The following is a 17,299-nucleotide window of genomic DNA, read 5'->3' on the forward strand; positions in this document are numbered from 1 at the left end:
ACATCGGAAATTAAAATGTAAAGATAAAAAATTACTCACATTCATGCTTTATACATGTAGTATACACTGTACTTAATTACCATAACAAAAATACGAAAGTTTACTATATCTAATAATTATAGTAAATAAAAATATTTACTTTAGTAAATCAAATTTTTTAATTGTAGATTTTAGATTCACATATTTGATTTTTTTTTGATTGATACATGTAAACTTTTATTTACTCTGCTCGTATTTTTTTATTGTTTTATGGACTTTCATTTTGAATACTGTTCGTAATTTCCATATCCCTCAAAAACATTTTTCGTTAAAATATTAGTAAAAAGTCCTAAATTCTGTCAAAAATCAATGATGAGGAACGAAATGTAAACTTGATCTGCAACTCAGCAAGATACTCACATACCAAAAAAGGCAAAAATCAGCTCAATATCTACAAGCGTTCACATAGGAAAAATCAGCTCAAAACTACAAGCGTGGGACAAAGTTGGAAAACCAAGAGACAGATTGACGGACAGACTCAGAGAAACCCTATGACGAAATAATAACTTCGTGTACAGTACATACATGTACTTACAATGTAACAATGAAAGATACAATTTCAGATATACGGAAATAAAAAGATACCTGAATCAACCCTTAAGTCATTATTTGAAAGAGACATAGGTAAGTTTAGTTTAAAATATATTTCACTCAAATCAACGAAATGGGTGTATATTTTGCCAGAATTGACTAGTACTTGCTTTACGCATGAACTAATATTCTTATTCTTTTCTTTCTGTCTGATTGTGTAATATTTGTAATTCCAGACAGGATGGAAGCCATTGACATATCTAGTTTAAAAGAGCTTAACAAGGACAAGAAAAGGTGAGAAGTTTATTTTTTACTGGAGAGTAACTAATTAACTAAAAGTTAGCTTCAGCTCAACACTTTCTTATACTTACTTAATCCTTTTCGTGCTGTTTAGCAGAGTCGTCTATGTTGACCTCAATCTAATTAAAATTAGATGTTAGATCTGCTCGAATATGCGAGCGGATCTAACATCTAATTTTAATTAAATTGTGTTGGCCTGTCTTGTGTCCATCTTTGGACCTGTCCCCATGACCAGATGTTCTCTTTCATTTCTTTCTCTACCGATCTTCTCCATGTCTCTTTTGGTCTTCCTCTCTTTCTCTTACAAATTGGTGTCCATCTCAATGCAACCCTTGGGATTGAGGTTGGGTGCATTCTACATATATTATGTCATATCCACAATCATTTTCTTTATAACTAGGGATAGAGTAATGGTGCCAGTCTTTTTGTACATCTCTTCATTTGATGTGGTATTAGACAAGAAGATGTGCGTAGTACTCTGCAAAGACAACATGTCTGGAATGCATCTAGCTTGTTTGAAATGGTTTTTGTAACTTTCCATGCTTCAGCACCATACATGAGGACCATAAGCACGTTACTCTTGAAAATCCTTATTTTGCTATTTATGCTGATCTTTCCTCCAGATTTTTCGTAGTTCAACATACGATCAGGTGGCTTTAGAAATCCGAGCTAGCACATCTACCTCAGAATTCCCATATTTGGTGATCTTGCTTCCTAGATAGACAACTTCTGTGACCTCTTCTATTTTTTTTTCATTATTTAGGGTGATGTGCTCGTTTGATTTAGTATTGACCTTCATGATCTTGTTGTTGTAATTTTCAGGCCAATCCTCTCTCTTCAATGCCAATCTGTTGTGGACATGTTAGGCATAATACTCTTGTCTTAATAAACTCTACTCATACCGGATTGCAACGTATCTTTTTGGAATGGTTTACAATAGATCTAGTTTTGGAAACAAAAGAAAATACATGTGCATGCATATCATATCATATCATATCATCAATTACAATGTCTTTTTGAAAATTAATCAATAAATTATTGATTTTTCGGCTTTTAATACATTATTGAAATATCTATATTTATCAAACGGTTTAAGGAGCAAATAACAATGGAGAAGAGACTACATGTTCATAAAACTGTTTATTTACTAGAGGGTTATCACCAACAGAACTCAGTTTGTCAGCTTTCGGGGAGGATTACCAGTTACAAGTGGCTAAACCGGAACCCGTGTTGCACCCGGAAGTCAGGATTGTAACCAGGAATGATGATGGCGACCAAGAGTGGAAGGGAGTAATACCGGATTGCTTCTTGGTCGGTCACGTGACTTCACACAACGGCACTGCTTCTCTGTCACATTGTGAAGGCTTGGTAACGTAAAAAGGGCTAATAGAACAGATAACCATACTGTCATTTCTATGTACATGTATGTAGAAGAAAAATACGTTATATGATTTATAGAGAGTGCTACTATCAATATGTATCAATTGTTATTTCGAGTTTAAGAATTTTAATGCATAAGTTCAAATTTCTAAAACTTAAAACTGATTTTGTTCATTGAAATTTAAGGTAGGACCAAATACAAAGGTCAATTTTTTCCTCAAATTCATTTTTTCTGAAACTTTGATATTTTGTTCTTGGATACAAAATCTCTTTTTATACATGATATGAAAGAAATTCAACCGCACTTTTTTTGCCCACATAGACTGAAATATGGCCTATCAGACCCCTGTAAGAAGATTGTCGACTTGAGAATGAGCCTTATTTGAGAATTTTCAATTGATCTATTGCAAATTTGTGTAATACTTTCAATAAAGATAACCTTTTTGTTACTTTAAATCAGTAACTCACATTGATACTGGAAAATTTGGGTAAAATATTGAGTAAAATAGAACATACATTGTATCAGAAACTGAAAATTCAAATGTAAATATCCAACAGTTTATGTTTTCTTAAGCGAAAATGTATGATTCAATTTTTACAAAAAATCAACAGAATGATTCAAATAGGTCCTAGAATAAAATGTGTAAAAATAAAGAAAATTGAACCGGTGGTTTAAGATATTTTGGCGATTAAAAAAAAATCAATGGCAAAAAAAACAAAAGATTCAGTAGATGACGTCACAGTATTTGACCTTTGACCTCGTGATATGACCTTGACCTTTGTAGTACATGCAAAATAGAGACTCCTTATATATGTATCCAAATATCACCCCTCTACTATTTATGGAACAAAAGTTGCACTGCATTTTATAACAGACTGTTACATGCTGGTTCATTGTACTTAGATATCGTAAACACATTGCAAAATGTAAGCCCCCAAATGATCAATATATAGGATTCTCTGATTTTTTCACAAAATATGACGCAAACATGCCAAAACTTATTATGTTTCTTACAGGGGTTATTCAATGTTGTCAATATAGTAATATTATTCTGTTTTCCTTCAGTAATTTTTAAGGAATGGGTTAAAATAGAATCCACGGGTGTTTTGTCCTACCTTAATACTTTAGTGTACGTAAAAATTTAAAAATATTTATTTTTATCTCATACATGTACATGTATTTACATTTTTTTTAAATGACGACCTGGTACATTTTTTTCTTTCAACGACCTTTTTTTTAAATAAAAAGTTTGCACTTTCCCCACTGTAGTTCATCAGAACGTTGACTTTTTCTAATTTGCGAGGAATCTTTAGAAACCAATTCCTGTTTGAAATGAAAATACAGTATAATTTTGTAAACAAACGAATTTTTATAAAACATTATAATTATATAGAAAGGATCAATTACCACGCAATCTGGAGATTTCCAGTTGAGAGAGCTGCCAAAAGTTCACAACAAAGGACTTAATTTCTCGGACGAAGATACTGTTCTTTTAATTGGTAAAACAAGACCACAGAACAACATGGACGGGGCAAGTTTAAAGGATGATGGTAAGATATGGCTTTTATAACTCGTTCTTATCAGTCTTTGTTAATAACGCATCTTTTTAAATAGGTCATCACTAGCCAATGCCAATTTGCATACATCAACTTTAATTTTCATATGAAAAATAATAATTATAAAGGCAATTACAAAAAAGACCTTTTTTCTCAGACTTCAGTCTTTCCTGCACTGGCTGATCATGACCAAGGAGAAAAACTAAAGAACAAATATAGAAGACAGACCGCCACGAAGGATGTAGTTATCGAATTGGCTGTGTACACAGACAAGGACTACACGGAACTACTTCACAAGAAAGAAACCGCCAAAAGAATCGAACTCATGATCTTGAAGTACAATGGGGTATAATTAAATGCATTAATGCTGTAATGAAGAAAACATTGAACATTTCTTTTTCATCATTTTGTTAACGTATGATTATTTTTAAAAATGTGACTGTTTAATACAGGTGCAGTTTGAATATTCTCGTCCTGAACTTGGGTACAACGTAAAACTACAGATTAAATATATGAGTTTTTGGGAGACCAACCCGGTATTTGTATAACTATTATTGTATTCATCGGTTTTAAGTCTACTGGTTACAATTTTTGATTTTTTAAAATATAATTTAATTTTGGATGTAAGGCCCAATATGATTTCTAATAAGTAATTCAAATCGTACAACTCGAGTTGCCTACCAAATAGTTTGCAGTAATCCGCTTGACACCTAAAATGAAAAAAAAATCTCTTATAAGTGAATATCATTTTTGAAGGAATATTGACTTTTGTTTCTCAGTGATTGTAACATAAATTATAGGAATTGAATTTAGTAGCTACGTACGTTTAGCTATACTTTAATGTGTAAATTGTGTTGGAACTGTATAGTGTATAATCTATACAATTTAACTTTTTCTCTTTCAAAAGCTTAAAATGTCCTGGCCATTCTACGAATGCACTAATGCATGTACAATTTGTATTTACAGCCTTCCTACAACAACTCGTTCAGGGTTAATATTGCACTGCATACATTTTGTGAAATAGTCTACGACAACCCAATTAAATACGACATATTCTATCTTCATAGTGGGTACGTACTTTTTTTAATGGCTATTTGTTATAAATTGTACAGCTTTAAAAATAAACGTACTGCAACTTTCAGAAGAACGAGCATCTGCTCCTGCAAAGTGAGTCATAGGGCTGGATTTGCCTCATTCCCAATGCCATGTACCTAAAAGAATGTGTTTTTCATATAAAAATTCCCAAATGACAATCGAAATAAATAAATATTGTTTAAAATATCCATGTAAGTTAATGTACGAGGGCTGTTCAATAAATAATGTCCTGAACTGTATGACAAACAATACATATATAATATGATATCAAACTTGACTTTCTCTCATTATTGAATCTTTACTGAATTATAACAGTTTATGTGACCACTTTTCATCTCATAGTTTCATCATGAGAAGCTGGGAAACAAGGGCTTTTCGAGGCACTGCATTATAAATAAATGGTAAAGAATCAGTAAACTAGAGTGAAAATAAAGGCTACATTAAAGCTGCTGTAAAACTTGTTAAAAATCCCAAAGAAATATTCTCTGAAATATGTTTCTTTTATAGCAATCGATGCCTGTTTTTTAGACAAATGAGCAGGTGGATTTCAACGATAAAAAATATATAATGGACATCAAAAATGGGAACCGTCCTTGCTAACAACAAATTATAACAACTAATGTTTTGTTTGTAAAAAATTCAATAAATAATATTTGATGATGTATGATTGACTTTAAAATAACAGCAAATTTGGTATACATAATATCGGGAGTACTTTACACTGTTTTTAAGAAACGTTTGACAGTAAAAAAGCTTGCTACTCAAAGTTCACCCTATATTTTAAAAAATGAGTGAAAAAAACAGCGTGTAAGAAAGTCTTAACAATCATTTTAAAATATCAGTAATTGTAGTTAGCCGCGTTCGTTTTATATTCAAACAGATAGTGGAACATGAATCTATTGCTTAAAATCATCAAAACAAAATTTACCATAAGATGTACTTGATAACAACGGCGAAGGTCTGACAAAAGCATAGGTATGCAAGAGCACAAAGACAGATTTACATGCAATTTTCTTAAATATTAGTGGTATTGTTGTTCAAATTCGTATTCGGGGAGACAGTTTAATATCGACCCTTAGTATACTGGAAAATGGCAGATCCAGTGATTTCCTGGACTTGTTTTTCCTTCAAAAAGGTGTTTTTTTTCAAGTTTGGAAATAGAAACAAGTCAAAAGGTCAAAGATCTGACAAATATTCTTAATGTGAAAAAAACATTAACTTTTTGTTTATCCAGAAAACCCTTTTACTTTTCAGGGCATGCGGGTTTGGACGCTGTCATGAAGAAATTCAATGAAGTGAATTCCTGATTCTGGGTCCTTCCTAATAAACCTTTCGATCTTTTTGCAAAAAAATTGCTTTCCAGACTCCTCCACATTCCAAAAAACAAGTTCTAAAAAACAATCAGAAATTGGATAAAAAAATGTTACAGACATGTGCTTGAATTATAAAAGAGATTAATAAGTAAAATCATGATGACTAAATCATTGAAAACGTTTGCTTCTTTCTGAGCACCGAGGACATAATTAATTGAACAGCCCTCGTATATGTCAGGAATGGTGTTGAAACAAAATCTAAAATGCATGCTCAAAAACTCGGATTAACTAAATGTAAAAGAAGTCATTAAATACCTTTTAAATGAAAAACCAAATTTATTTGAATCATTAAAAACAATATTAAATATATGTTTCCTCATATCAATCAAATGTTCTATTTGTCCAAATTAGAAAGGCCCAGGCCATTGATAAACCTCTTAAAGGAGATGTCTCTATCTCAGTGATTGAGATATTAGCCCAGTACTCGAGACAGGCTGTAGAGATATCTGTTTAAGCAGAGGGTTCTCTGATCTTTTCAGGCGGAGGCCGACGGACGTCGGGGGACGTGCGTGGAAGAGCGGAGCCTGCCAGCGCACTAAATGTGGTGCTGACAGAGGGGAAGTAGTGGCGCATGCATCTACCACCCACGAACTGGGACACATGTAAGACTTTTAAACCAGACACGTATCCAGAATTTTTTTTATCTTTCCAGAGGTTATCTTATTTTACAAGCAGATAGTAACAAGGGGTATGGCCTAAGGCGATTTAAAAACAATTTAAGCTATTGAAAATATACACCGGAAGGAAGCTTAACGCTGATTGCTCGTCTTCCCTCCACCACCCCCACCCACCTCAACTTTTTGCACTTTTTTATGTAACATAATTAAATATGGATATTACATTGGTAAAGCATTAAAGAAAACTTTGGTTGTGAAAAGACAGTCAAAACATCCTCTCTTCCCACAAGAATTTTGAGCAATCTTAGCTTTAACAACGCTTTTAGGAATGGCATGACTTTTTACAGTGTTTTTTTTTCCCACAAAATTAAAATTGCTATATAAAAAGCAAATGGCTAAATAATCCTTTTTTATTTTATCTTACAAGCGTCTTCACAAAATTTAACGCACGTTTACGAGTTTCATATCTAAGGGTGGCAGAAATTCTAAGCATTGTGAATTAAGTTTGATTGCACAGATTAAAATTGCTATATAAATCCCAAATAACTTAGCAAATTTATTTTTTCAAAGTTATTCTTTTAATTCAAAATGAGTTTAAACGGTTTGAAAATGCAGAATTTACTGTGATTTTATCGTGATGAGAACTTTAGTTTTAGTATTTTTAATACACGTGTATGTGTTTTTAACCTTACCGTTATCCTTATATATTCGATATAAAAAGACAAAAATAAAATGACAAATAACCCCCCCCCCGGTACCATCTTTTTAAATCGAGAAGCATACATTAAAGCAATATTCTCTAAAAGGTTTTCGCGATCGAACTTATCGAGCAGAAAATGCATTTTTTTTTTACTTTCATGAACCTTACTTTGTCTAAGGTTGGGAATGAGCCATGACAAGGATGCAGGGTGTACCGGAAGTGACACAGGTGTGATGGGAGGACAAGGGACACGCTGGAGTTCTTGCAGTATCAGAGACTTTGATAAATTTCTACAGTATGTGTAAATTTTGAGATTATAATTATTTAAATTTTATACCTTTCAATTATAAGAAATTCTCAATGATAATTTCAAACCTTTCAATGATCTTATCATTACGACAAACAAGCATTTTAGACGTTAATGGTAACCTGACGACAAAACTTAATGAAAAACTTGATAACTTCAACTTTTCTATCGTCAACTTACCTTATTTATAAAGCAATATGTCATTTTCACCTGTACCTGAAGTTCATGTCCCCTAAATATATACGAAAAGACATGATCTACCTCCGAACAATTTCAGAAATCAGAAAGCTATTGACCAAAAAGTTGATGAAACAAGGAAATAAACAGACTCGTTTAAGGGCTATACATGTAATTTCTATGATCAGTACAATGACCTTGTCAGCAAAAATAATTCATCGTCAGTTAAAATTTCTCTGATGTCTTTCATACAAATTGTTAAATAAAATTGTTTATACTAGTAAATTGTCTGTGGGTTTTTCCATTTACGCAATCATGACTAGGAGGACGCGGCATGAGTTTCCGGTCGACGGGGGATGCTTACTCCTCCAAGGCACCTGGTCCAACCTCAGATATTTTTAGTGATTCTTATTTGCTATGCTCGAACCTAAGCAATAAAAATTAATTTTCTTCTCAACCCTTCAACACAGTTATACATTTTTTTAATAAAAATTGTCATGTAAATCATATTTGTGGATGACTTCTAAAAGTAAAGGAACTTAAAATAGCTCTTGGAAAGATTATAATATGTCATAAAATTGTATTTTCAATGTAAAATGGGTAAAATAGGTATTTATTCTATGTTTTTGTGTAACCTTTCAAAAATTCTATTGGAGAATAGTGTTATGCTGTGAAAAATTTATACTTTTTTTGGGTTCTTTAGTATATGTACACGTAATGTATGAAATACATGTATATAGAGATAACGAACAGTATCACAGAAAAAAATTTAAATCTTCGTCAGATACTTTCATTTTGTTCAGATTTTTTTTTTACATTTTGTATACTTTCATATTCGTGCTTCGTGTAAGAAAAAAAATATTTATTTAGATTTTTGTTTTTTCTCTTTTTATTTTGTTGCATATGTTTGTCTATCTTCTTTCAACAAGAAAGTCAAATAATCTTTAAAGAATAAATAAGATTTTTTTTCAGAGTTATATTCAGATAGATAACCTAAAAAATATTTTCATGATAAAGTGGAAGAATTTTGAAAGATTTTGTCACAATGTCAAAATAATATACAATGTTTGCATAGAATTGCTTAGAACACAATACAAGGCAGCAAAGAAAACTTAGATTTCCTGATATTTTAGGTGCTGTTATGTTAAAACATGTATGTATAATTATTGACGGAACATTTTGCTTACTATGAAAAAAATGAACTACATTAAAAAACTCTTCAAGATAATTTCGTTATGTAGAAGGGTTATTAAGAAATATATGAGATCCTTCAATGAAAAAAGTTAATATAGGGTTCGGCTTACGCCTCGCCTAGAATACAGTCTTTCGATCAAGGACCCCATATATTTCAGTATTACCCCTGTAAGTGTTTAAGTAACTCATGAAATCTTGGTTTTACTTACATGTATTTAATATTTAGTTATGATGTACCTTCGCTCCATATAACTAATTTGCTACAAACAGGTCTGCAATTATTGTACCGTTAGACAATAAGTCTGACTATTTTTACGCTTATTTCAGAAAAGAAGGTGCTCAGTGTCTGTTTCGAGAAGATGTTTCAAATAGCGCTAACTACGGTCCCCTTGAACCAGTCCTCATGGGTAAATCACTATTAAGTTTTATGTCTGTAAAATATATGCATCAAAATTTAACTCTTCACCATTTTTTGATTAATAATGGCTTCTTTGACTTGTCGTTGAATGAAACATGTGGAGATAACAAACAGTATTTAAGATCAAAAGTCCATAAAACAATACAAAATAGGTACAGAGCAATCAAACCTCCAAAGCATCAGAGGTGGGATCAGGTGCCATGGAGTAGTGAGCATCCCCTGCCGACCCCTGAAATAATGTTCTACCACTGGGAAAATTGTTTGTCCCTCTTGATTCCACTCATATATAGAGGCCACCCGTGAGTGGCTGCTTTAGATCTTTACTCGACAATTCATGATTCGAATATTCGTTTTGTAAACGTACAAGCATTTAAAAGAGAAAAACCTGGCAAGTTTTATTAGAAATTGAATCAAGTTTGTACAAAAAGTTAAAAGACAGTCCTCTTAGATTATCATAAAGGTGTGAAGAGTGTATCTATTAAAGTAATTTATTCATTTGATCATTAATTAGTGGTATAATAATGTGTAGTGCTTACAGTCAGCTTGTATTGTTATAAGGACACAGCTTTACAGTAAACACATGGATCCTTTGTTAATGTAAAAATCATTAAAAAATAAAAATTATTATCAGGAAATTAATTAGCAAAAATTAATTGCTTTTAATCTTTCTCCTTTAGATAATTGTTCTGCTTGGTATAAATTTGTAGGAGTTATCAGTGTAGACTTTAGTGATACGACCAATTTATCTGGAACATGCTTAAGAATCTAAAAATATATAATTGCACATTTACCAAACTCTGTATGAGTTTTTGTTCCAAAATATTGGCATAAATACCTATACTGCGTGACAGGAGAGTGAAGATTTATATTTTAATATAAAATGATTTATTTTCTTTATCGAATATTCGAATACTCCTATCGAATATTCGAACATCAATTATTAACAATTTTGACATCCCTAATATTTATTAAATCCCTGGAATATCGTTTAATTTAGGCTTTTAACACATTAAATATGATTTTAAAAAAATCCCCTACAACTAGATCCACATTGGATAAACGACGTTAATTCTTAAGACAGAGGACTCACTTTGTTATGGTCAACATGTTCTTTTTGGGGAAGGATATCCTTATCGAACCATTCCATTTCCGAGATTTGGACATTTCTGACAAATGGACTGTTCTAGTTATAACAATCAACTTGCATGGTAAGAAATATAAGACTCGGAAAAATATTTTAGCGTCTTTGAACAGAATGCTTCAAAGGGCCATTGAACAGTACGAGGGCTGTTCAATAAATAATGTCCAGAACTGTTTGACATACAATACAGATATTAAATGACATTAAGCTTGACTTTCTCTCATTATTTAATCTTTAATGAATTTATAACAGTTTATATGACCACTTTTCATCACATAGTTTCATTGTGAGAAGCTGGAAAACAAGGGCTATTCGAGACACTGCATTATAGATGAATGGTAAAGAATAAGTAAACTAGAGTGAAATAAAAGCTTCATTAATGCTTCTGTAAAACTTGTTAAAAATCCCAAAGAAAAATTCACTGAAATATGTGACATTTACAACAGCCAATGCTTGTTTTATAGACAAAAGAGCAGTTGGATTTCAGTGATAAAAATTATTTAATGGACATCAAAAATGGGTACCGTCCTTGCCAACAAAAAAATATAACAACTTATGTACTGTTTGCCAAATTTCAACAAATAATATTTGATGATGTATGACTTGACTTTAAGACACATAGCAAATTTAATAGAAATCATTTCGGGAGTAGTTTACACTGTTTTTAAGAAACATTTTTAAAAAAGCTTAGTACTCAAAGGTCACCCTATATTTTGAAAAATAAGTGAAAACGACAGCGTGTACGAATGTCTTAACAATTATTTTAAAATATCAGTAATTGTAGTTATCCACGTTTGTTTGATATTCAAACAGATAATGGAACTTGAATATATTGCTTAAAACCCTCAAAACAAAATTTATCATAATATGTATTGATAAAAACAGCGAAGGTCTGACTAGCCTGGTTCCCTGTCCCTGTTTTGCTTTGTTTACTTCGCATCACTAGGCAAGGATGAGACAGGGAACCAGGCTAAGGTCTGACAAGCGCAAAGAATTGCAAGAGCACAAAGACAAAATATGCAATTTTCTTAAATATTAGTTGTATTGTTGTTCAAATTCGTATTTGGGGAGACAGTTTAATTTCTGGAGGAGGCTAGAAAGCAATTTTTTTGCAAAAAAATCGAAAGGTTTATTAGAGTAAGCTTAAGGACACAGAATCAGGAATCCACTACATTCAATTTCTTCATGACAGCGTCCAAATCCGCACGCCCTGAAGAGTAAAGGGGTTTTGGGGATAAACAGAAAGTTAATGTTTTTTTACATTAACAATATTCGCCAGATCTTTAACCTTTTGACTTGTTTCTATTTCCAAACTTGAAAAAACACCTGTCAGAAGGAAGAAACAAGTCCAGGAAATCATTGGATCTGCCATTTTCTAGTAGGCAAAGGATCATACCCTAAAATGAGTTCTAAAAACAATCAGATATAGGACAGAGAATATTGCGGACATGAGTTTTAATTAAAAGAGATTAATGAGTTAAATCACGAGGACTAAATCATTGAAAAGCGTCTTTTGCTTCTTTCCGAGCATCCAGGATATCATTTATTGAACAGCCCTCGTATAAGGGTTCTTTTCATGCCAGAATCTACTGCGACTCGGGACCTGACTCCTAACTCTGCCAGCCTTATCTCTACCCAGAGCGCCACGCGAGTGACGATATATATTTTAAACATTCATAATGGTGTTATGATATACCGGCAATTTCAAATATGCTGAGCCTTTTTTTTTGGTAAATATTATAGGTCAGAAGTACAGTGCAGATGAAATATGCGAGCTAAATTATGGTCCTAATTTTCACTACCGGAATTTCTCGTACCTCCCGGTAAGAGCACGTTTTTCTTTCCTTTTCTGAATCTAGAATAATTGATTTATAATGCATTGTGAGATATATATGTTTCAATTTTCGTAGCCATGCGACGTTATATACAGCTGTGTGGACTATAACGAAGGCGAATTGTTTGGGCGAATGTTTACTAAATACATTAGCGGTCCTCAGGGAATTTACTGCGATACAGGGAAGGTAGGTCCAATAGAACTTTCCAGTTATACTGCGTAAATGCTTATAATGACCAAAAGTTCAAATATCTTAATTGATTTTTTTCCCCAGATTTGCTTATATCGAACTTGTCAGACGTTTGCAGAGGCTAAAGTAAAACCAGGCGTTGTTAGGCCCGGGGGATGGGGACCGTGGACAGATTGGAGGCCCTGCTCCAGGACTTGTGGAACTGGACTAACATACAGAAGGAGACTTTGCAACAGTCCTAGGTTTTAAATATTGAATTTAATATGCCAAGTTTTCTAATGACTATAAACTCAGATATTTTGTGAGATATTGACAATCTGAGGGAAAATAACAGTGTGTATATTATATAATTTTATGATACTTTTACTTCATCGATAAAGCCCTTTGAACCACCCAGGCTGTGAAGGCGGTGATGACAATGGATATGAAGCCAGGACTTGTAATCCCGAGGTAGGCAAATCAATCGAACACGTGGCAAACCAATCGAATACAGTACGCGGCAAACCATTCGATTACGTGGCAAAGCAATAGAACACGTGGCAAACTAATCGAACACGGGCAAACCAATCGAACACGCGACAAACTATTCGAACACCCGGTAAACCAATCGAACACGCGGCAAACCAATCAAACACGCGGGAAAAAAACGAGCACGCGGCAAATCAATCGAACACTCGGCATACCAATCGAACACCCGGTAAACCAATCAAACACGCGGCAAACCTATCCAACACTCTCTCAATCATTAATATTTTTAACCTTTCTCTTTATTGGATCTTATATCTAAAGTAAAGAAGGTGCAAATAGCAAATAATGTATTTGAACTGATAAATAAATATAGTTTATAAATAATTGTAGCCCTGTCCCAACGACAGTTCCGACATAAACACGCTAATAAATCAGCGGGCATCTGAAACCTGCAGTAGAATGTTAAAGAATAAAGTATTGGACTCTACAAAGTACACATCGGTTGGGAGGAAAATGGACTGGCATGGTGAGAGAGAGAGTCTTTAATTTTACTTTGTTCACAGATATAAAATGAGTGAGAAAATGAAGCCTTATAAAGTATCTTTTAAAAATCTTTTCGCTGAATTAAATCAAATACATAAATTGCTTCACGAAAAAAAAACTTCATGACTATTTTACTCACCTCTTTAGGACATTTGAAATGCGAGGTGAAGTGTGAATCGGTGCCGGGGTACCGTACCTACAGTTATGATAGGTTTGGCTTAATCCCCCAGGGAACTCCTTGTGAGGGACTCATTGAAGAAAAGGACAAACCATGGTCAGAATACAGCTTTAGATGTCTGGACGGATATTGCAGGGTATACAATAATATACGATTATACCGAACAACAATGAAGACTAACTTGACACACGTATCATGTAACTTGTATCATGAAGCATACTCAAACTTAAGTCAAATTGTAAAATACTTGTTTGTAACTCGTTTATTAAGTTTTAATGAATGTTAATTTGAAGATAATACAAATTCTGTGACACAATACTTAGTATTTAAAAAAAATTATCTAAAACATTTCTATCTTTGACTTCTTGTCTTCAATATTTTAGAACGAAATAAAGATTTTGGTATAAGCTTTGTTTCATAATTCCAGGACCCGGTGTAAAATGTGACAAAATTATTTAAGTTGCCCCTGGCAATAAGCTATATCCCTGTTGTGAAGCATCATAACAATTTTCAAGAATGACATTTATATGTAATGAGTACCTTGTTTTAGTTTTTCGGTTGTAACGGAGAGCTGAACGCTAAATATGACGTGTGTGGCGTGTGTAAGGGAGACGGGACTACGTGTGACGTGGTGAAAGGATCCTATACGGAGACAACAGCACGATGCACGTAACATCCTATAACTCATAGACTTAACCCTGCATACAGTTGCAAGATTTAGGAAGGATAAAAGAAATAAAAAGAATTTAACATGTAGAAATGAAAAAAGAGTGAAGATGAATTCTCATAAAAACCACAAACAAAACAAATCTGTGAATAGGGCATAGACATGGAAACTCGAGGAGGGATTAGGTGCCTAAAAGGCGCAAGCATCTCAGGCCCTTATAACTGGTCACTTCCTCCATGAACCCAATGTATTGGCCAAATAAACGAAACATTTTGTGGTCAAATTTAGTATATTTTACTAGAACAAAGGTTTCGTGTTTGGTATGAAACAAGTCAGTCATAAAACCATCCAGTGATAAAATATATTTTATACCAACAAGGTAATAATAACGAGCATATAAATGAGAAAATGCTGACGTTAAGGTCAGACGACACGTTCCTCAAAAATATATAATTTTTCCTAAGAATTTGTCATTGAAGTATAGGTACTTAAACAAGTATCCTCACAAAAAATTAGGGTACCTTACCAGGCATTTGGCTAAGATAGCATAGGGTACTATTTCTTATATAGCCCTTATGGGTAATCTTCTAAATGGCCTTTAACACAATTTTTGGTGTACTAATATTTAAAAACGATTTGAAAACAATGTAGAAATCAGAAGAGAATGACAAATATGAATAATTTTTGATATAATACCAAGAGATACAATATATTTGAGGAACGTGTCGTCTGACCTTAACCGTGATCACATCCATCGCATATGAAAGCCATGTTTACAGTGTATACAGTGTAATTGATGTTACTGTTTTCAGACACAAGGAAGACAATCACTGAGATACCCGTGGGAGCGATTAACATACATTTCTGGTTTGACTGGCAAGTCATGAGAGAAAACTATGTAGGTAATGTATTTATATTCTAAGTAACATGGTAAACTGACATAAGTAAGAAAAAAGGCAAAATCTCAAAAATCTCAAAAATACATCGGGACATTCCCAAAACAGATAAGTGCACAATGACAACTTTTTACAGCTTATCAAGGTATTAATTTACTTGTATTTGACTTAGTCTGACATTATCATCTAAGTTTATTCGTTATTAAAAAAAATAGGTTTTTTTATAAAGGTAATCCTAACTTATAGGTTAAGTTACAAGATACACAATTAATAATCATTATTCAGATAACTTTAGTTACTGCATGTTTCCAACAACCTATTGCATTGTATACCCAGACTCTGAGGCCGTGTATTATTATTTGTTCCAAAATAAATTGATTTTTCATAATAAATTGAATTGAATAAAACATGAAACATCTACATTTGTCTCAGAAATCTACAACAAAGATGGACGTGTAATTCTGTCCAGCATTCAACAAATAATATGGGATACGACAAAGAACCCAACGAATTTCGCCGGTACGTATTGGATGTTTGTTTTCAATCGTCAAGACCTGTATGCTAGAGGACCCCTGACTGAACCAGTGATCATTAAGGTAATGTCTCAATAGTTTTCACCAGTCAAAAGGGATGAATAAATGCTTTTTTTGGGGGAAAAAAATATTTCCTTTCCGTATTTATGCGAGACGGTGTATTCGTAAAAATTGTTTGTGTAGAGAAATATATTTACTCGTACAGATATTTAAAGGTGATTTACAGTGCGCATAAATAAAATGCATCTTTTTTTTTAGCACTACAGATATGGTGATAAGAAAAATACTGGCATTAACTACACTTATTCTGTCCCCAAATCCGGTAAGTGGAAAAGTTCTACTGTGCACCAGAAGTCATGGCAAATTTTGTCTCAATTTAAGTCGATATACTTCAGTCCACAGGCATTTGGGGTATGGACCCCCTTTCCATTTTTCTTTTCTTTTTAAATCTGGGGTCGAGTCACCTTTTTCCTATCTTTGTATTCTAATATGCTTTACATATTATCATTAATGTAACTCTTTTGTCTCTACAAGCTTTTTTTAAATACAGTAAAACTCGTTTAGTACGAACACGGATATTGCGAATTCACGGATATAGCGAAGTCATTTTCAATCCCCAGCTATATAAATTTGACGAATTTTTCATACGGTTATAACGAATTTCGGATATAGCAAAGTAATTTCAAAGGTCCCAGCGACTTCGTTATAACCGAGTTTTGCTGTATATCGTTTTCGACTGATGCATAAAAAGAGAGCATCAATCTGTTCTACGGGTATTCTATTGAAGCACGCAGGTTTTACCGTGTGTTAAACACAATTCGAAGCTCTCTCTCTCTCAAACAGTGCAGTCATACATTCCCCGCCGACCCTCACAAATATTATGTTGGTTTTTATTATCGGTAATTATACTTTTTTGTTTTGTAGATTTAAAAGTTGCGGAGAAGTAAAGTTGTATTTGTATTATTGTTTGCAATTAAACTGCATGCACTTACGAGAGCGCTTCTGTACCTATATACGTGTTGTTATTTTAAAAATTATTTATGTTCGTTTGAGTGGAAACGAATAAGAACATACGCTTTATTTTTCCTTACCTGGATGAAATAATTCTTCATCGATAGAAACATAGAAATCATGAATTAAAGTTTTAAAAAATTGCTTGAT

At 33.0% G+C, this 17,299-nt stretch overlaps 2 protein-coding genes across 2 annotated transcripts; both read left to right on the forward strand.

The window, feature by feature from the left end:
* Positions 1-567: 567 nt before the first annotated feature.
* Positions 568-14,715, forward strand: LOC134233503 (A disintegrin and metalloproteinase with thrombospondin motifs 18-like). Its single transcript, XM_062715480.1, has 14 exons — positions 568-663; positions 807-864; positions 2,022-2,238; positions 4,774-4,877; positions 6,755-6,877; positions 7,771-7,887; positions 9,598-9,677; positions 12,573-12,652; positions 12,740-12,850; positions 12,938-13,095; positions 13,234-13,303; positions 13,712-13,847; positions 14,012-14,178; positions 14,593-14,715. Exons 2-14 carry the CDS (start codon positions 812-814, stop codon positions 14,713-14,715), a joined length of 1,539 nt encoding a protein of 512 aa, XP_062571464.1. The 5' UTR covers positions 568-663; positions 807-811.
* Positions 14,716-15,284: 569 nt separating this feature from the next.
* Positions 15,285-17,100, forward strand: LOC134233504 (uncharacterized). Its single transcript, XM_062715481.1, has 5 exons — positions 15,285-15,288; positions 15,522-15,611; positions 16,038-16,201; positions 16,397-16,460; positions 17,063-17,100. The coding sequence occupies exons 1-5, from the start codon at positions 15,285-15,287 to the stop codon at positions 17,083-17,085; spliced, it is 345 nt and encodes a 114-aa protein (XP_062571465.1). The 3' UTR covers positions 17,086-17,100.
* The last annotated feature ends 199 nt before the right edge of the window (positions 17,101-17,299 follow it).

This window comes from Saccostrea cucullata, unplaced genomic scaffold (genome assembly GCF_032062105.1).
Source record: "Saccostrea cucullata isolate Sc308-1 unplaced genomic scaffold, CSIRO_AGI_Scuc_v1 ctg258, whole genome shotgun sequence".
NCBI classification, from domain to species: Eukaryota; Metazoa; Mollusca; class Bivalvia; order Ostreida; family Ostreidae; genus Saccostrea; species Saccostrea cuccullata.

Excerpts from the sequence above, each read along its gene's own strand:
- LOC134233503 (XM_062715480.1), top strand. The coding sequence starts at position 812 with ATGGAAGCCATTGACATATCTAGTTTAAAAGAGCTTAACAAGGACAAG. Across the intron at positions 13,304-13,711 it reads CCAGGACTTGTAATCCCGAG|CCCTGTCCCAACGACAGTTC; the intron begins GTAGGCAAATCA and ends AAATAATTGTAG. Across the intron at positions 13,848-14,011 it reads GAGGAAAATGGACTGGCATG|GACATTTGAAATGCGAGGTG; the intron begins GTGAGAGAGAGA and ends TCACCTCTTTAG.
- LOC134233504 (XM_062715481.1), top strand. Across the intron at positions 15,612-16,037 it reads CATGAGAGAAAACTATGTAG|AAATCTACAACAAAGATGGA; the intron begins GTAATGTATTTA and ends CATTTGTCTCAG. Across the intron at positions 16,202-16,396 it reads CTGAACCAGTGATCATTAAG|CACTACAGATATGGTGATAA; the intron begins GTAATGTCTCAA and ends CTTTTTTTTTAG.